Here is a 14,102-nt window from a genome sequence, read left to right as displayed (position 1 = left end):
TGTTAAGGTTGTGGGATTTTGGCCTTGGTGACTTGTGACCTCACTTAAAGTTAGGGAAGCAACTTCTAAATCTGTCTGCCAGCGACCTAACCACCTGCTCCTTATGTCCTGGTGATAAATAACTGCTGGTGCTGCTTTTATTCAGGGGTGAGGGGTAGTTTTCTTTTCATGGTACCCCTTCTACTCCCATTCCTCTTGATGTAAGTTTGAATGGCAAATGGCGCTCTCACTTGGTAGTGGAAAAACCTGGCTTTCAATTCCTCTCACCCTGGGGTTTAGGAGTGAGTCAAGCATAATTAAGAGCAGCCAACAAAACTGAAGAAGTGCTAATGGCCCTGCAAGTGTTGTGCTCAGAGTGTGCTGTAAAAATGAGCACCATCCCTTGGGATGCTTTGGATGCCGGAGATATTGTTTATTTGCAAATTAGGGGGAACCTTTTAATATCCTGTGCTGGGAAATTTTCAGATTTGGGATGTCTTAGGACCACAATCAGGTCTGTCATCCTGTCAGTGCATCCCTCATGCAGGAAGAGAAACGCTAGAACTTAGGGACAGCAGAAGTGGTGAGGAGTACCTCCACGCTCCTTCTAGCAGGGCAGAGCTGCACCTGAGGGACCCCTGCTCTGCCAGGCTGGAGGGAGCCTGGGAGATTTAAGGAACTGTAGCTCTGGGGCAGCTTGACAAGTGACCTTGTCAAAAACCTGCAGACATGTCGGAGTTGTTGGTGAGGAACAGGTCAGGCTCCCACTGCCTGGGCTCCAGGACCACCTTCATGGAGGGCCGCAGAGGGGCTGGGTGGGCAGGAAAGCTGTCTGCTTTCTGTCTCTGCCTGTCTGAAATGGGCATATTTCTGGGAATATTTTGATTTCAGATAGTGTTTCACACTGGTAAAGCACCTTGCGTGAAACTGTCTTGATGAGCGTAGCTGTACTGTTTTGACTCAGCAGTAAGAAACTGTACCGGTCGTTTGCTGACCTGGCATGTTGCAGGTGATTAGTAGTGTTTGCTGTTGGAACAAAGTGCAGCTTATCCTGGTCATATTTGACCAAAATAAGGTCTTTGGAGCCAGGGAATGTGGATGTGTCAAAGTTTGCAGATAAAAGGAGGGAGCAGCACAGCTGGCAACAGGAGTTGGAACAACGAGCAGCATGTGAGTCTCCCTCTGCTTTCTATAAACACCAAAGGTTGTTTTCATCTGATCTGTTTTTGCTCCGAAACCGTAAACTTCTACATTTAGTTATGTTCCTGTGGGTGACCTTTATGCCTCTGTCTCCTGTTGCGAGGGCTGGCTGATGACAATTTCTAAGGTAAATGCTGTGGGATGGTACCTTGCAACTAGGCGCCTTTTTCGTGATCCACCTCCGATTGCTCAGCTGCCAGAGAGGCAGGACAACTGCTGTCCTGTTTGATCTGCGCTGTTGAGATCATCCAGAGCAGATTCTCTCTCCATCAGCATGGATCCCCTGGCGCTGGTTCATAGGATGTTGTAGACTCATATATCATGGTTTCATTCAGCTTAATTTTTTGTGGCTTTATGCATCTGGGAGTGTGTACACCTGATTCTCATCTTGGTAAGGGCTGGACTAAAGCTAAAGGAACAGTGCCAGCTTGCACTGGCTAAGGATTTGGCCAAATTAAAACACTTTTGTTCTGCGATATTTCTGTGCAATTGTGAATAACTACATGGAAAGGATGATGGGTGTAGGCTGCTTGGCTTAGAGGAAGGTGCCTGGAAAATAGGTAATTCTGGACAGAAGAATGGATTAATGTTGCCATCTTATTGTTAGCTTTATGTCCCTTAAAATGCCTGTAGTTTCTCAGTTGTAATCTACATGGTGGATGAACTGTGTCCGTGGCAATACTTTAACTTCTGGATCACAGGCTTTCATGATTTTCATGGTCTGTGGAAAAGCTAGTAAGTTCAATGAAAGCCACAAAAAATCTCAGGCATACCATGGAGATGCTGCCAGCTGGAAGAGATGGGGATAAACAGGTGGTTTTCTGAGCTTTGTTGATTCTCTGTTGCAAAAAAGAATCTGTCCAGAATCTGTCGTCTCTGCTCAGTGGCTCATGAGGTGAGAAGTGGAGCTGTGATGAAGTTGTCCAGGAGCTTTGAGGCAATCTTGGTGGTGCTTGCATGACCTTGGACTAACTGCTTCATCTCTCAGCACTTCTTTTTTTAGATGATGAAAGGATATAATGATGATAATACTTCTCTCTTAACAAGGGTGTTGTGATGAATAAATTAATTAATCGTTGTGCTGTTCTCAGTTACTATGGTAATTAGTGCTACAGAACAGCCTAAAAATAAATAGGATCATTTAGTGAAGGATATTCAGGGGAAATCAGGTAGTACGTCCTGGGCATTTGCAACAGCCCCAATGTGTTTTGTCCAAACATGAATGTGTTGAAAACATACACAAATGCTGAATTTTGTAGCAGAAATGCTTCCAAATATTAAACATGTTCCTTCCTCCTCACTATGAGTTTGAAGTGACTCTAGCACACATTTCCATCCGTATCTGTGGGCAGATGATTCTTGCAATTAGTTCCCCTATTGAGAACAGCACTTCCCCCTCCCCCCATCTCTTTCCAGCCTAAGGGCACCTGAAATGAATGGATCTTTCTTCATCATAAATCATACATACTCAGTAATACTGTCAAAGAATTCTTAATGTGTTTGGGGAGTTTACGTAATGAACCTTCCCTGAGAAAGGTGAAGTATCGTCAATGCACTGCCTTGCTGAAAGTCTGTTATTAACCTTGCCATACAGCAAGTAGAGCATGCCTAAATATGTGCATAAGTCTGTGCAAAGTTTTTGAGGCTTTCTTTCAGTGATCAGCTAACTACATCAGCATGCCCTGAAGCCAGTCTTTAAAAATGTGATGTGATGTTTAATCTTCTGTGAATTGTATTAGATTCCACAGGCATCATTAAAGTATATTTTTGGGGCTTTCAAGTTAATATAATTTTGGGCCCTAATAAGTTAGGAAGTATGTGTGAAGATAGTTCTGAGTTCTCCAGTGGAGGCAGCACCCCCTCAAGGCTGTGGTTTCCATTGCTTACTGGGGCTGGCCTTGCGTAGAAAAAATAGGCAAGGATTTGCCATTACTCTGTTCTCTGACTTGTTGCCCAACTCCGATCATGGATGTTCAATGACTTTCTTTGCACTAGGTTCCAAAAATAGCTGTCTTTTCTGACCTGGCCAGTTGGGGACCACTTTATAATAGGGTTTGTGCAGAGCTTTCTCTGCAGCAAACCTGTGCATTCTTCTTTCTCTCACTGTCTGTAGCTGTGCTATACTAGCTGCAGCAACCTTCATCTGTTCACCTCCTGCAGCACCTCCCTACGTTGTGCTGGGGAGCTACGAATTGCAAGAGAGCAGCAAATGCCCCTTCTCCCTTCTTGGGGAGTAGGAAGCTGATGCCTTCGCACTCCTGACCTCCTGCTCACCCAAAAAAAAGAGCGCTTGGGGCTCTGCTGTGGCCTTCGACAGGGTACTGGCAGAACAGATAGTGTGACTGACAAACAGCTGAAATACCTGTTCTATTCTCCAGACTTTTATTGCGCGAGTCACACGATTGTGTCTGAAATCTTAAAAACTCTTGGCTTGTGCAGAGGATAGCCCAAATCTGCAAGGAGGACCTTTGTGCCATGCTCTTGGCCACCCAGCTGTACTTTGATCTTCTGCTACAAGGGTCATCAGCGTTGCAGGTTCCTCCCTGGGTCTCTCTAACTGCTTGTGAATCTCATCTCGCCGGCTAGCAGCAGCCCTGTGGATGTTGGGCAGACCCACAGCAAGAAGAGCGTGTGGGGGAGGCAGAGAGGTCTCCTGATGCTTCTTTGCAAGGCCTGTCTCTTCTCGCTTCCTTTGCTCCTGCTGCACCTTTCTGACGTTGAGTTTTGGAGCTTGTGGATTTTCATACCCAGTTAGTTTTTATTTGTGTTACTAGTTAGATCTCAGCCCTGAAGAGCTTCTGGTTGCTGTCAGGTTTGTGCCAGGCAGAGTCACTACTCACAGTTGCAGTTGCCCCTGTCTGTCTGTCTGGTTTCACTGTCATAATCCCCAGCCTTCCCTTCCACATGCGTGCTCCTATCCACATGTACAAATGCACTGTCTCTCTTGTGGAAACCTACAGATATCCCTGACATTCTTTTCTGATCCACCCCCCACTCCCCCCCGTTTTCCTGTCAACGGTCCCCTCGCTCCCCTTGGGTGTCCCTGGGTGATGAGAGCAAATAATGTCAAAACAATGTTTTTGGCTGATGCTTGATATCAGCTGTGCCCTCACATGCAGTCTGGCTGCCTCTTGGTCTTTGTGCTCAAAGCGTTGGTCTTTGTGCTCGAAGTGCTGAGAAAAGTCCAGTCTGAGTAAGCTTTGAGCAAGGTGTTCTCCTGTGGTGGCTCAGTACCCCCAACTGGTATGGGGGTGCATTGAGCACAAACTAGAGAGTTCAGTCCCCTGTCCAAGAGGAGGTCTGCTGCAGTGTTAAATCTTGGCATAGTTATTAAAGTGAAGTGGTAGAAGAGTACTGAGAGCGCTCCCATGGCTTTTTCCTTCCTAACTCTGTACTACAAAATGAATCAAATAGATATTATGCAGTTTAATTCTTACTGTAGATGATGGCTTGACTTTCTTTTATCCCCAAACTGAGCTGTGGCAGAGTGCAGGGTGGTTGTGGGGCTTTTAGTAAGGTTGGAAATAAAGTTACATTGCACCCATGAAGCTACCCATGTCCAACCTTTGAACAAGGCAGTGTCAGCAAAGGCCAAGGGGGTTAGATGGCTGTGGCTATTCTTTAACTTGTCTTTAGACATATTCTGAAGGAATCATACTTACCTCTCTGCTTGCCAGTTGTTACCACCGATGTGTCAAAATACACCTCTGATCATTATTTGAGACATTTTGGGAAAGTAAGAAATGTCATAATTCGGCATATATGCACAATGCAACCTTGTTACTCAAAATACTGTTTATAGTTGTTCTTTCGGGGGGAGTGGGGCAAGGAAAGGAAAAAAGTGTAACTTCAAGACACTGTGAATGTTTCCTTGATTCAGCACCAGGTCAAAATGGGATTGTCACTATATTTACAGCTTCTGCAAATATATCCACACATACCTGAACAACGTGTGTCATGTAGGTGGTAGGCCCTATCTTAACCTTTCAATTTGGCTCCATTCTTTTCTTTTTTCTTCCTATAGATTGTTTAAAACTTTGACCTCCTGGAGAAGTGCTTTGCAGCATTACTTGGCATTCAAACCAGCAGAGATCTTCTTGTTGGGATGGATTTTCTTCTTTTTCCTTAGGGCGCTGTTTGCCTGAAGGTGACTTTTGTTTTATTCTTCACTTCTGAATACCTCATCTCATTCTCTCCTAGCACTGATGTTCTACTGTAAGGATGTCACTGGGACAGGGATGAGGGGCTTGACAGTGCATGAGCGTATGACTCCTGGACAAGGATATGCGGTCAGAAAAATTATCTTGATCCCAATCACATTCACGTCAATAGAAACTGGTTTACCTTTAGCACTGTAAGTGGAGAGAGGTGGTTGTAGGTGACAGCTAAATGAGGTCAGAGAACTTCACCAGTCAGTTCACTGACATCCAAAATGTGGAGGGCAAAACTTCTATGGAGAGATACTGATTTACATCTACAGGAGTACTTCCATTCTGTTTTTAAACATAAGCCTTATGTTCTGAATTTCCTGGCATTGGGGCTTTTTCTCATAATAACGCTGCAGTATTGTTACACCTGGCTTTTTTGGATCGATTTGCAGATACAGCAGATCAGAGTTGCGTCTTGTAATGTCTGAGCTCAAGTTTGGCTTGAGCAGTGTGTAACTGCGAAGATCTTGTATGAATACTTCTGTGCAAGATATAAAACTGTTGGGTTGCTTGTGGCTGAAAATTGGATCTTTCGGCTTCAGTGATTCCTTCCTGAGTTCCTGTAACTAATTTCTAATCTGGCTTTTGTCTCTTCATGTTTTTCAGCTGGGAATTACCTAGCACTGTGGATAGCTCTCTTCCATTTTTGTCTCTCTGCTGCACACTAGTCTTTTAACGACCCTTTCTGACAGTCTTCCTTTGTGCCTGCCTGCACCGTAGGGATGTGGAGATAGTAACGGGAAGGAGAGGATAAAGGAGATAAAACCTCTACTCATTTTCTTCCACTTCCCTCGGTGCGGCCTGCACATAGGTGGTGAATGCATAGCCCTTTCTGCGGTGGTGTTAGGCTCCCTCTGCACGTGGAGTATCAGTTAATACCATGTGTAATACATGCCAGTGCAGAGCAGGCGCTGCACAGACCCGTGCTGGCTTCATGCTGGCTGGGGTCTCTCCCAGCGGTGGCCTCTGTGCTGCGTTCAGGTGAAGCATCCCGAAAGTGCCGTTCGGGCAGCTGGCACGCGCCGTTTCCCACTGCAGCCATTGCGCACGTTTTGCAAGCTCCTGTCTTCAAAACTGCAGCCCCTGCTGCCTCCTGAGTCAGGATTGTCACTGCATGTTTGTTGAAGCGCCTTGTGAGCCAAAATCCACTGCTGTTACAAAATCAGCAGCCGGTCTGGTTCTGCCAACGTCGGTGATATCGGTCGTTAGCATCTGAAGAGATGACGTGTATTTTGTTTTGCCTATTCAAATACGGGTAACTGCCAGAAGCGGGATATGGGACAGTGTGGTCCAGAGGGCTGTCCTGCATTGCAAACCCCACCTCTATGCCTGCCTTCTCTTCTTGAACTACGTTGTTTCTGTTTTACTGATGTCACCCATCGATTAGCATGTTGCAACCTAGTTGGTATGATCTGGAGGGAAGGGCAAGAAATAATTGTATGGAAAGGAAGAAGTCCTCCGACAGCTGTGGTCCTCAGGTGTTAACTCCATTTTGGGCATAACATTGCAATAAGAGAAGAGCAAAGGTCACCATGCAGATATTTTGGGTTTTCTTTATTGTATTCTCTGGATGCAAATTCAGGCTGATACTTCTTTAAATACAGCAAGGAAGGCAATGTAAAAGGTTGTAAAAATGTCACTCCTTCATATTTATCATGTGTTGGAGTGAGCAAAATCAAAGCTAAGCAACTCACTGTGAAAGTAAACACAGCTGCCTTTTTTTGCATAGCTATAAGAAATAAGTGGGGAAATACAAAGAATCCCTTTATAATGAATAGTTTAGAACAAGGTTAGTAACAATTTGCCTTTAATTCAGTGCATTAACAGATTGTTCTCTGTGGCATTCTGTGGTCTTGGGTCTAAACAGAGCCTTTTGTCTCGGGTGAAGTTTTCATCAGTGAGAAGGTTTATGTTTCAGAGGGCCATGTTCAACAAGCTGCTCATGTAACCAGGCAAACAGTTAATTTGACTGAAAATGGTGCCATTCCTTTTTGTTGTGTGCAAATGTGGGTGTTTCAGTACAGTTACTTGGTTGCTCATTCGTGCACAAGGGTAAGTTCAGGAGCCTGTGGAAATGCATCCGTTTAACAATATTTTTTCTTTCCGCCACCTTTCATGCAGACTTAGCGGTTGAGCCAAATAGCTAAAAATCCTCAAGGGTTTAAAGGATTAAATGAGAACAATTGCTAAGGTGCAGGAAGGGCTGAAAAGTCCTGAAAATATGACAGGAGGTAGATGCTGAAGGACCTGCTTAGTGAACTACAGCCTCCCCTGTTACGGGTATAAATATAACTGTGAGTGGTGGACCGGCGGGTTGGTAGGGATTTTATAGCTGGGGGGGGAAAAAGAAAGGCAGGGGGGAGATGTAGTGATGGCTGACCTGAAGGTTTGCCTCTGGGCAGTTTGGTGAAGCCAGTGGGAAGATGCTTTCTTGTTAAGGGTCGCAAATTTGTTTCTCCTGCCGGATGACAAAGTCAGCGCTGGTTTTCATGCCCCCTTAGCTGGACTCTTTTGTTCCCAGTGCTTCCTGTATGTAACCTCTTCCTTCGCATTCTTCTGTTTGTCTCAGGTACTGAAAGGTTCAGGCCGGAGGTTTTACTGTGCTCTCCATAGCCGCCGCCTGGCACTGCCCTGAGGAGAAGCGGTGGCGGGAAGGCGGGCGCTGCCCTGAGGAGAAGCGGCGGGAAGGCGGGCGCTGCCCTGAGGAGAAGTGGCGGGAAGGCGGGCGCTGCCCTGAGGAGAAGCGGCGGGAAGGCGGGCGCTGCCCTGAGGAGAAGTGGCGAGAAGGCGGGCGCTGCCCTGAGGAGAAGCGGCAGGAAGGCGGGCGCTGCCCTGAGGAGAAGCGGCGGGAAGGCGGGCGCTGCCCTGAGGAGAAGTGGCGGGAAGGCGGGCGCTGCCCTGAGGAGAAGCGGGGCGCTGGGGTGAGTGAGTCTCGTCGTGAGGCCCGCCCTGCCTCTCTGCGCCTGCCACCATGGAGACCCTGTCCCAGGACTCTCTGCTGGAGTGCCAGATTTGCTTCAACTACTACAGCCCCCGCCGGCGGCCCAAGCTGCTGGACTGCAAGCACACCTGCTGCTCCGTGTGCCTGCAGCAGATGAGGACCAGCCAGAAGGACCTGCGGTGCCCCTGGTGCCGCGGGATCACCAAGCTGCCGCCGGGGTACTCCGTGTCGCAGCTGCCCGATGACCCCGAGGTGATTGCCGTCATCGCGATCCCCCACACCTCGGAGCACACCCCCGTCTTCATCAAACTCCCCAGCAATGGGTGCTACATGCTGCCCTTGCCCCTCTCCAAGGAGAGGGCGCTACTGCCGGGAGACATTGGCTGTCGCCTCCTGCCCGGTGGCCAGCAGAAGTCCTTGGCGGTGGTGACGATCCCGGCGGAGCAGCAGCCGCTGCAGGGTGGCCTTCCTGCCGAGGGGGGAGCAGAGGAGCCGGACCGGAGAGGCGTTGTGAAAAGCTCCACCTGGTCGGGGGTTTGCACTGTGGTCCTGGTGGCCTGCGTCCTGGTCTTTCTCCTGGGCATCGTCCTCCACAACATGTCATGCATTTCCAAGCGCTTCACGGTGATCTCCTGCGGCTGAGGCGGGAAGGGGGGGTCTGCTCCCCCGGGGGTTGGGTTGGGTCGGTGGTGGTGGTGGTGATGGTGGTGGTGGTGGTGATGGTGGTGGTGGTATCGAGCGAGACAATTCACCACAGCTTTGCCCAATAACTGCAGAATGCCGTGCACCGGGGCAGCGGTGTGCCGGCCCGGCTGTGGCCCCCAGCGGTGCAGCATCAGGCCTCTCAGCAGCGTGCAGAGAAAATCACGTCCCGTGTCTGGCAGCAACAGCACTGAGGAGGACTGCATGTCTCACCATAATCATTTATCAAAGAGACTGCAACTTACAGTGATTTTTTTTATCGTGTTACGAGATTAACGGCCTCTATGTAGCTGGTTATACTGTAAAGTATATGGTATGAGCTCTTCTGTAAACACAGTAGATTAAAATCAAAACTGCTCCATGTAGAATTAAAGGAGAATTGGCGCGCGACTCTGTACAAGGTGTTCAATACCAGTCCACACATGCGTTATTTTTTAATGGGGGGAGGGAGGGAGACTTGTAAAACTAAGGAATCATTTAGCTGGTAAGGCATTTTATATGTTTTAAACTGCACATTAATTAAACCAAGTTAGGGAGTTGTACAATAGTTTTTAAAAGGAAACGTTTTACAAGCAATCATTTCATTCCGTGGTGTGTGTTTTTTGCCTCTCTGTTTTTCTCCATTTTTTTTCAACTACAGGGAAGTGGCACTTCAGCATCTTTTATTTGAAGGAGCTTCCAAGCAGGGAAGCAAAGTGGGCTAGGAGGAATACCTAAAAATGCTGCCAAAATACTTCTGCCTAACTGGCTTTACACAAAGGATGGCTTTGAGTGGTAAACATTGGACATGCTGTTTTACTTCCAATCTGGCAGCAGGGCTTCCTGACGACCTGGCCTTCATAGCCACTAGTGAAGAAATGGGTCATGAGAAGTCCTAGGACTCCTCCTGCAAGGATGTCATAGCAAATTATTATTCTTTTTATTTTTCTAGAGGTTGGGTTTTCTTAATTGTTTTTAAAGAATTTAGACCTATTTTGCTTCCCTCTTTCCTAGGAGATGCAACTGTGCACCCATGGATGGTGTGACAGAGGAGTTGCTCTAAGGAAGCCTCACCATCCTAGCTGAGACCAAGGACCCTTACATGCAATCATCTAGTAAGAGGCAGTGACATAGCTGGGAGGAGAACCCAGGCCAACCTAACCCTCTACTGGGTGGGCTACCCCTCCTAAACCACTGTGGCTGTCCTGGTGTCACAATGCCTGGGTGAGCATAACAGAGCATTTTCCCACATTTCAGTCTTATAAATGTTGGTGTTCATAAGGACAGATTTGAAAAAAAAAACAAACAAAAAACACAGGAAGTGTCTCCCTCCACCTGTGACTGTCATGAAACCCCAGCCATTTGCAGTTCACTTCTTGGAAAGAGCCAAAGTCCTGAACCTTCACTGCAGTAGCGCCTTGCTCTAAGCAGTCCCACTAGCGCTACTAGTACTGCTCATAAGTAAAATAGAGCTCAGTGTGAATTTGGGTGTTTGGCAAGTCTGAAAGCTGAAATTTGTGTGAGATTTAGGGATTGGATAAAGGGGCACGTGACAGACCTTTAATAAGACAGAAAAATCTGTTGATTTGCTCTGCTTCTTTTTGCAACTACAAAGCGTAACCTCCCTGAAGTGTGACAAGTGTGACCTCTTGTTGTCTACCTACTGCTCTTTCTAATAATTAATTAGAGATTGCTCAATGCCGTATTATACCACCGGAGAACATAATTTTGGCTATGCAGTGCCCAAGTTGGCCCTGTAGACATTGGTGGTTTTCTGGTTATGTCACAAAATCCAGATGCTGGTTCACAATAAACATTCGCAGCTAGGACTTCTGTCAGGAACATACCTCTAACTTCGTGCTGGATTTCCTCCCTTCCTTGTTCACAAACCACCATTTTCTTCCTTGATTCCTGTTAACTGAAGAATAGCATATATGGTGCTTAATTGTTATGGTGTGTGTTGGGTCATGTATGGAGAGGAACCATTGTGCTGATTTTTATCTACTGTCATATGTATGCATAGCACAGCAAAAAAAAAAAAAATCCTCAGATAACACATTCAATGCCTTTTTTGTGCAAGGCCCATGTGCAGTATGCCTTGAACCTGGCTTATGAGTATTGTAATTACACGGACACCTTTCCGCAGCATGTTTAATTTGGTTGCAGTAGGGAACAGCAGGTATTCCAAAATGTGTCTTGTGAACGTGCTAGTCTCTTGTTGCCAGTAGGTAGCCAGATTTCCACTGACATCCATGCTATGCTGCTTATTGTGTACAGGAAAGCCAGTTCACAAAAAAATCTTGCCTTTATAAGACTCTTGAGGAATTGACCAGATACAAGACTCGACCCTCTACTGCCTTATCCCCTGTAGCAATTGCTGGGTGTACCTGGAGTGTATAGCACAGCTGAAAGATGCTCCGAGAACAGCACTGATGCGTTTTGCACCAGCTTCTGCATGTGTTTATCAGAGTTGTCAATGACTGCACAAAAACACAAGGCAGTCAAAGAGCAGGTCCTGGAGATACAGTGCTGACAACGATAACCTCCTTCCAGCCATACCTGCCTGAGTGAAGCTCTTGAGGCCAAGGTTTCTCTGGCATTGCAAAGAACAGCTGTCTTGAAAACCGCCCTTTTCATCCCTGCATGGAGGGTGCAGTATGAAAGAGAAATCAGAAATTAGGTTAAAATACCACACTGCATAACACATTATGCAACAGGCAGACCGGGAGTTTATCCGGTATTAATGACGTAAGTATTATATTAGCAGAATACCATCCTGTATTACGTAACACAGTACATTGTTTCATTAATATGAATTTCGTGTACTTTTCGTGCCTGCTCAAATGCATGTTTGACCTAATTTCTGATCCAGACATTTGCCTGCTCACAGCCTTGTGTAAGAGCAATAAGTAAAACCTCAAGATTTTTGCCTGCGTGTGCGCGCACAGTGTGTACGTTCATTCCTTTTTATAAATAGGAGTTCTGGAGATGTTTTTGTTCTGGCTTTAGACTGTGACTATCATTTTAAATTTGCAGCTGCCATATCATGTTGGATCACCTAGCTTTTTTGCTGACTTGTGTAGAAGTGAAATGAATAGTTTGTTGTAATGTACAGTGTTAAAATGTTTCTCAAGTATGTCGATAGTCATACCGCTTTAAAAATGCAGTGCAGTCTGTCCCATTCGTTGGTCCAATACCTGGCATTAAAAAGTGATTCTGCTATATACACCTTTAACTTCTTTTTTTTTTTAACCTTTTTTTTTTTTTTAAACAGCCTTGTCTTTGTAATTTTTCTTTATGGGGAAACACATTTGGACTTGTGTCAAAATCTGGGCTAATTATTGTTCTCTGAGGTCCAGTAAGAAATCACTGCCCAGTTCTACCAAAAAAAAGAAGGAAACTTACTGTGACACAGTACTGTTTGAGCAACCCAAATTTATGCTAAAACTTGTGGGTAATTACTCAAGCACCTGCATTTTTAGAGCAAATTAATCTGTATGAATGTGTATTTATTTGCTTGTTTAATGGGAAGGATGTGTGTGTTGGGGTCCAGCTTCATTTTTTTTCCTGGAGGGTCCCAACATCCATTTTTGGCTTGTGCTTTCCTGGCAAACAGACTTTAGGGTTCACTCTGTGAAATTTTGTTTAGTGAATTTTAAAAATTCAAAATATGCAATTTTGGTATGCAGGATTTTTTTAGGAAATTGTGTGTTCAATGATTGTTCATGGTTAACCAAGATGTAAAGGAGCCTGGATGTTTTGTAAACATGGAGCAATCATGAGTCCAAAGTTTCATCTTTATTAATGAAGCTCAGTCTGAATAAAACATTAGCAGGAAAAGAATGATATCAAGTGAATTATAGTACCTCTGTTACTTTGCCATCAAATGAAGAGCATGGAAGGGAATTTGGCAGAATTGCTCTGTATTTTACGAGGGGGTGGCTGAAATTTGGCTCTCAGCTTTTTAAGGCAAAGTGTTAAGTGTGGGTTGGGGTAAATAATAAAAAGGTTGTTCACATTTTAATTACCTTGGAATACAGAATTATAGCGGATGACTGCTGAGCTACACAACATTTTTTTTTCTTTTTTCTGTTTTAATCATGTGACTTATAAGTAAATACATTGTTTATGGAAGTGAGGGATTATTGGCCTTGACTTAAACATGTGTTGTACAGACTGGCACGCTGCCTTCCCCTTCCCCTTGAGCCCCCCTTCCCAGTCCCATTTTTAGTGCTGGAGCCCTGGGCAGCCAACCTTTCTAATACTGCAAATGCTCTTCTGGAATAGAGATGGCTGACGTTGCACTGGTTTTGTTACATTCACAACAGGGCTAAACCAAACCCAAACAATTCATACATGATTTGAGCTCTTCTGTAGGTGTCCCAGTATCAAAGCCCCAGGCACCAGTCTACTATGTAAACTGGTCCAAGTCTCTATATTCCCTGGATCTTTTCACAGCATTGCCACATAGCGGAGGATGTTGCCTCCTCTCAGTCATAGACAGGGGCTGTGCCCACCATCCACAGCTAAACTGCCCCCAGGGAACGTGGCTTGCTGGCATGAGACACTTCTGTGAGGATGCAGGAGACATTTGCATGTCAAGTGAACACATCTCAAGTAAATGTTGGGATTGAAATGCTTCCTTACCCTAGTTGCGCAGAAAGCGTGCCTTGAGATTTGTTTTTTCCAGACTTTTTCTATGGGCGGGTGGAGGGGGGAGGGAGGGAAGAAAGTACCTGGCAGCAAATGAGTCCCAGCATCATCTGGGAGGCTGTTGAAGGATCTGCTGGCCCTGAAGGCAAAGGTTTTTGTGTAAGAGCTTCAGTAGGACAAGATTGTCTGGAAATGCTGCAATGGATTTACAGCGAGTTAGTGACCTTTCCGGTGCTGTACACTGTCCATAGGCCTGACAGCTGGGGCTGTTGTGTTCTTTCTCTTTGTCACTTTACCTCTTGCATGCTCGTGTCAACCAGCAAAGCTGCTTGCTTCATCCTCAAGTTGAACGATTTTACAGACATTCCTTAAGTTGCCCTGAGCATCTCCAATGAAAGAAATTATCTTCCAAGTTCAGTGAAATTTAGTGCTTAATAAAT

At 45.8% G+C, this 14,102-nt stretch overlaps 1 protein-coding gene across 4 annotated transcripts in view; it reads left to right on the top strand.

Annotated features, from left to right (window-relative positions):
• The window catches only part of RNF152 (ring finger protein 152), a 45,630-nt gene extending 32,775 nt beyond the window's left edge, over window positions 1-12,855 (top strand). For all 4 annotated transcript variants that reach the window (XM_069808937.1, XM_069808939.1, XM_069808941.1 and 1 more), the window contains one exon: window positions 7,957-12,855. In XM_069808937.1, coding sequence (XP_069665038.1) covers window positions 8,359-8,970 — 612 coding nt within the window. In that variant the 5' untranslated portion in view covers window positions 7,957-8,358 and the 3' untranslated portion in view covers window positions 8,971-12,855. The remainder of the gene's footprint in view (window positions 1-7,956) is intronic.
• The last annotated feature ends 1,247 nt before the right edge of the window (window positions 12,856-14,102 follow it).

This window comes from Haliaeetus albicilla, chromosome 21 (genome assembly GCF_947461875.1).
Source record: "Haliaeetus albicilla chromosome 21, bHalAlb1.1, whole genome shotgun sequence".
Lineage (NCBI taxonomy): Eukaryota > Metazoa > Chordata > Aves > Accipitriformes > Accipitridae > Haliaeetus > Haliaeetus albicilla.
The sequence above is the reverse complement of the archived record's forward strand: the minus strand, read 5'-3'. Positions and strand labels throughout refer to the sequence as shown.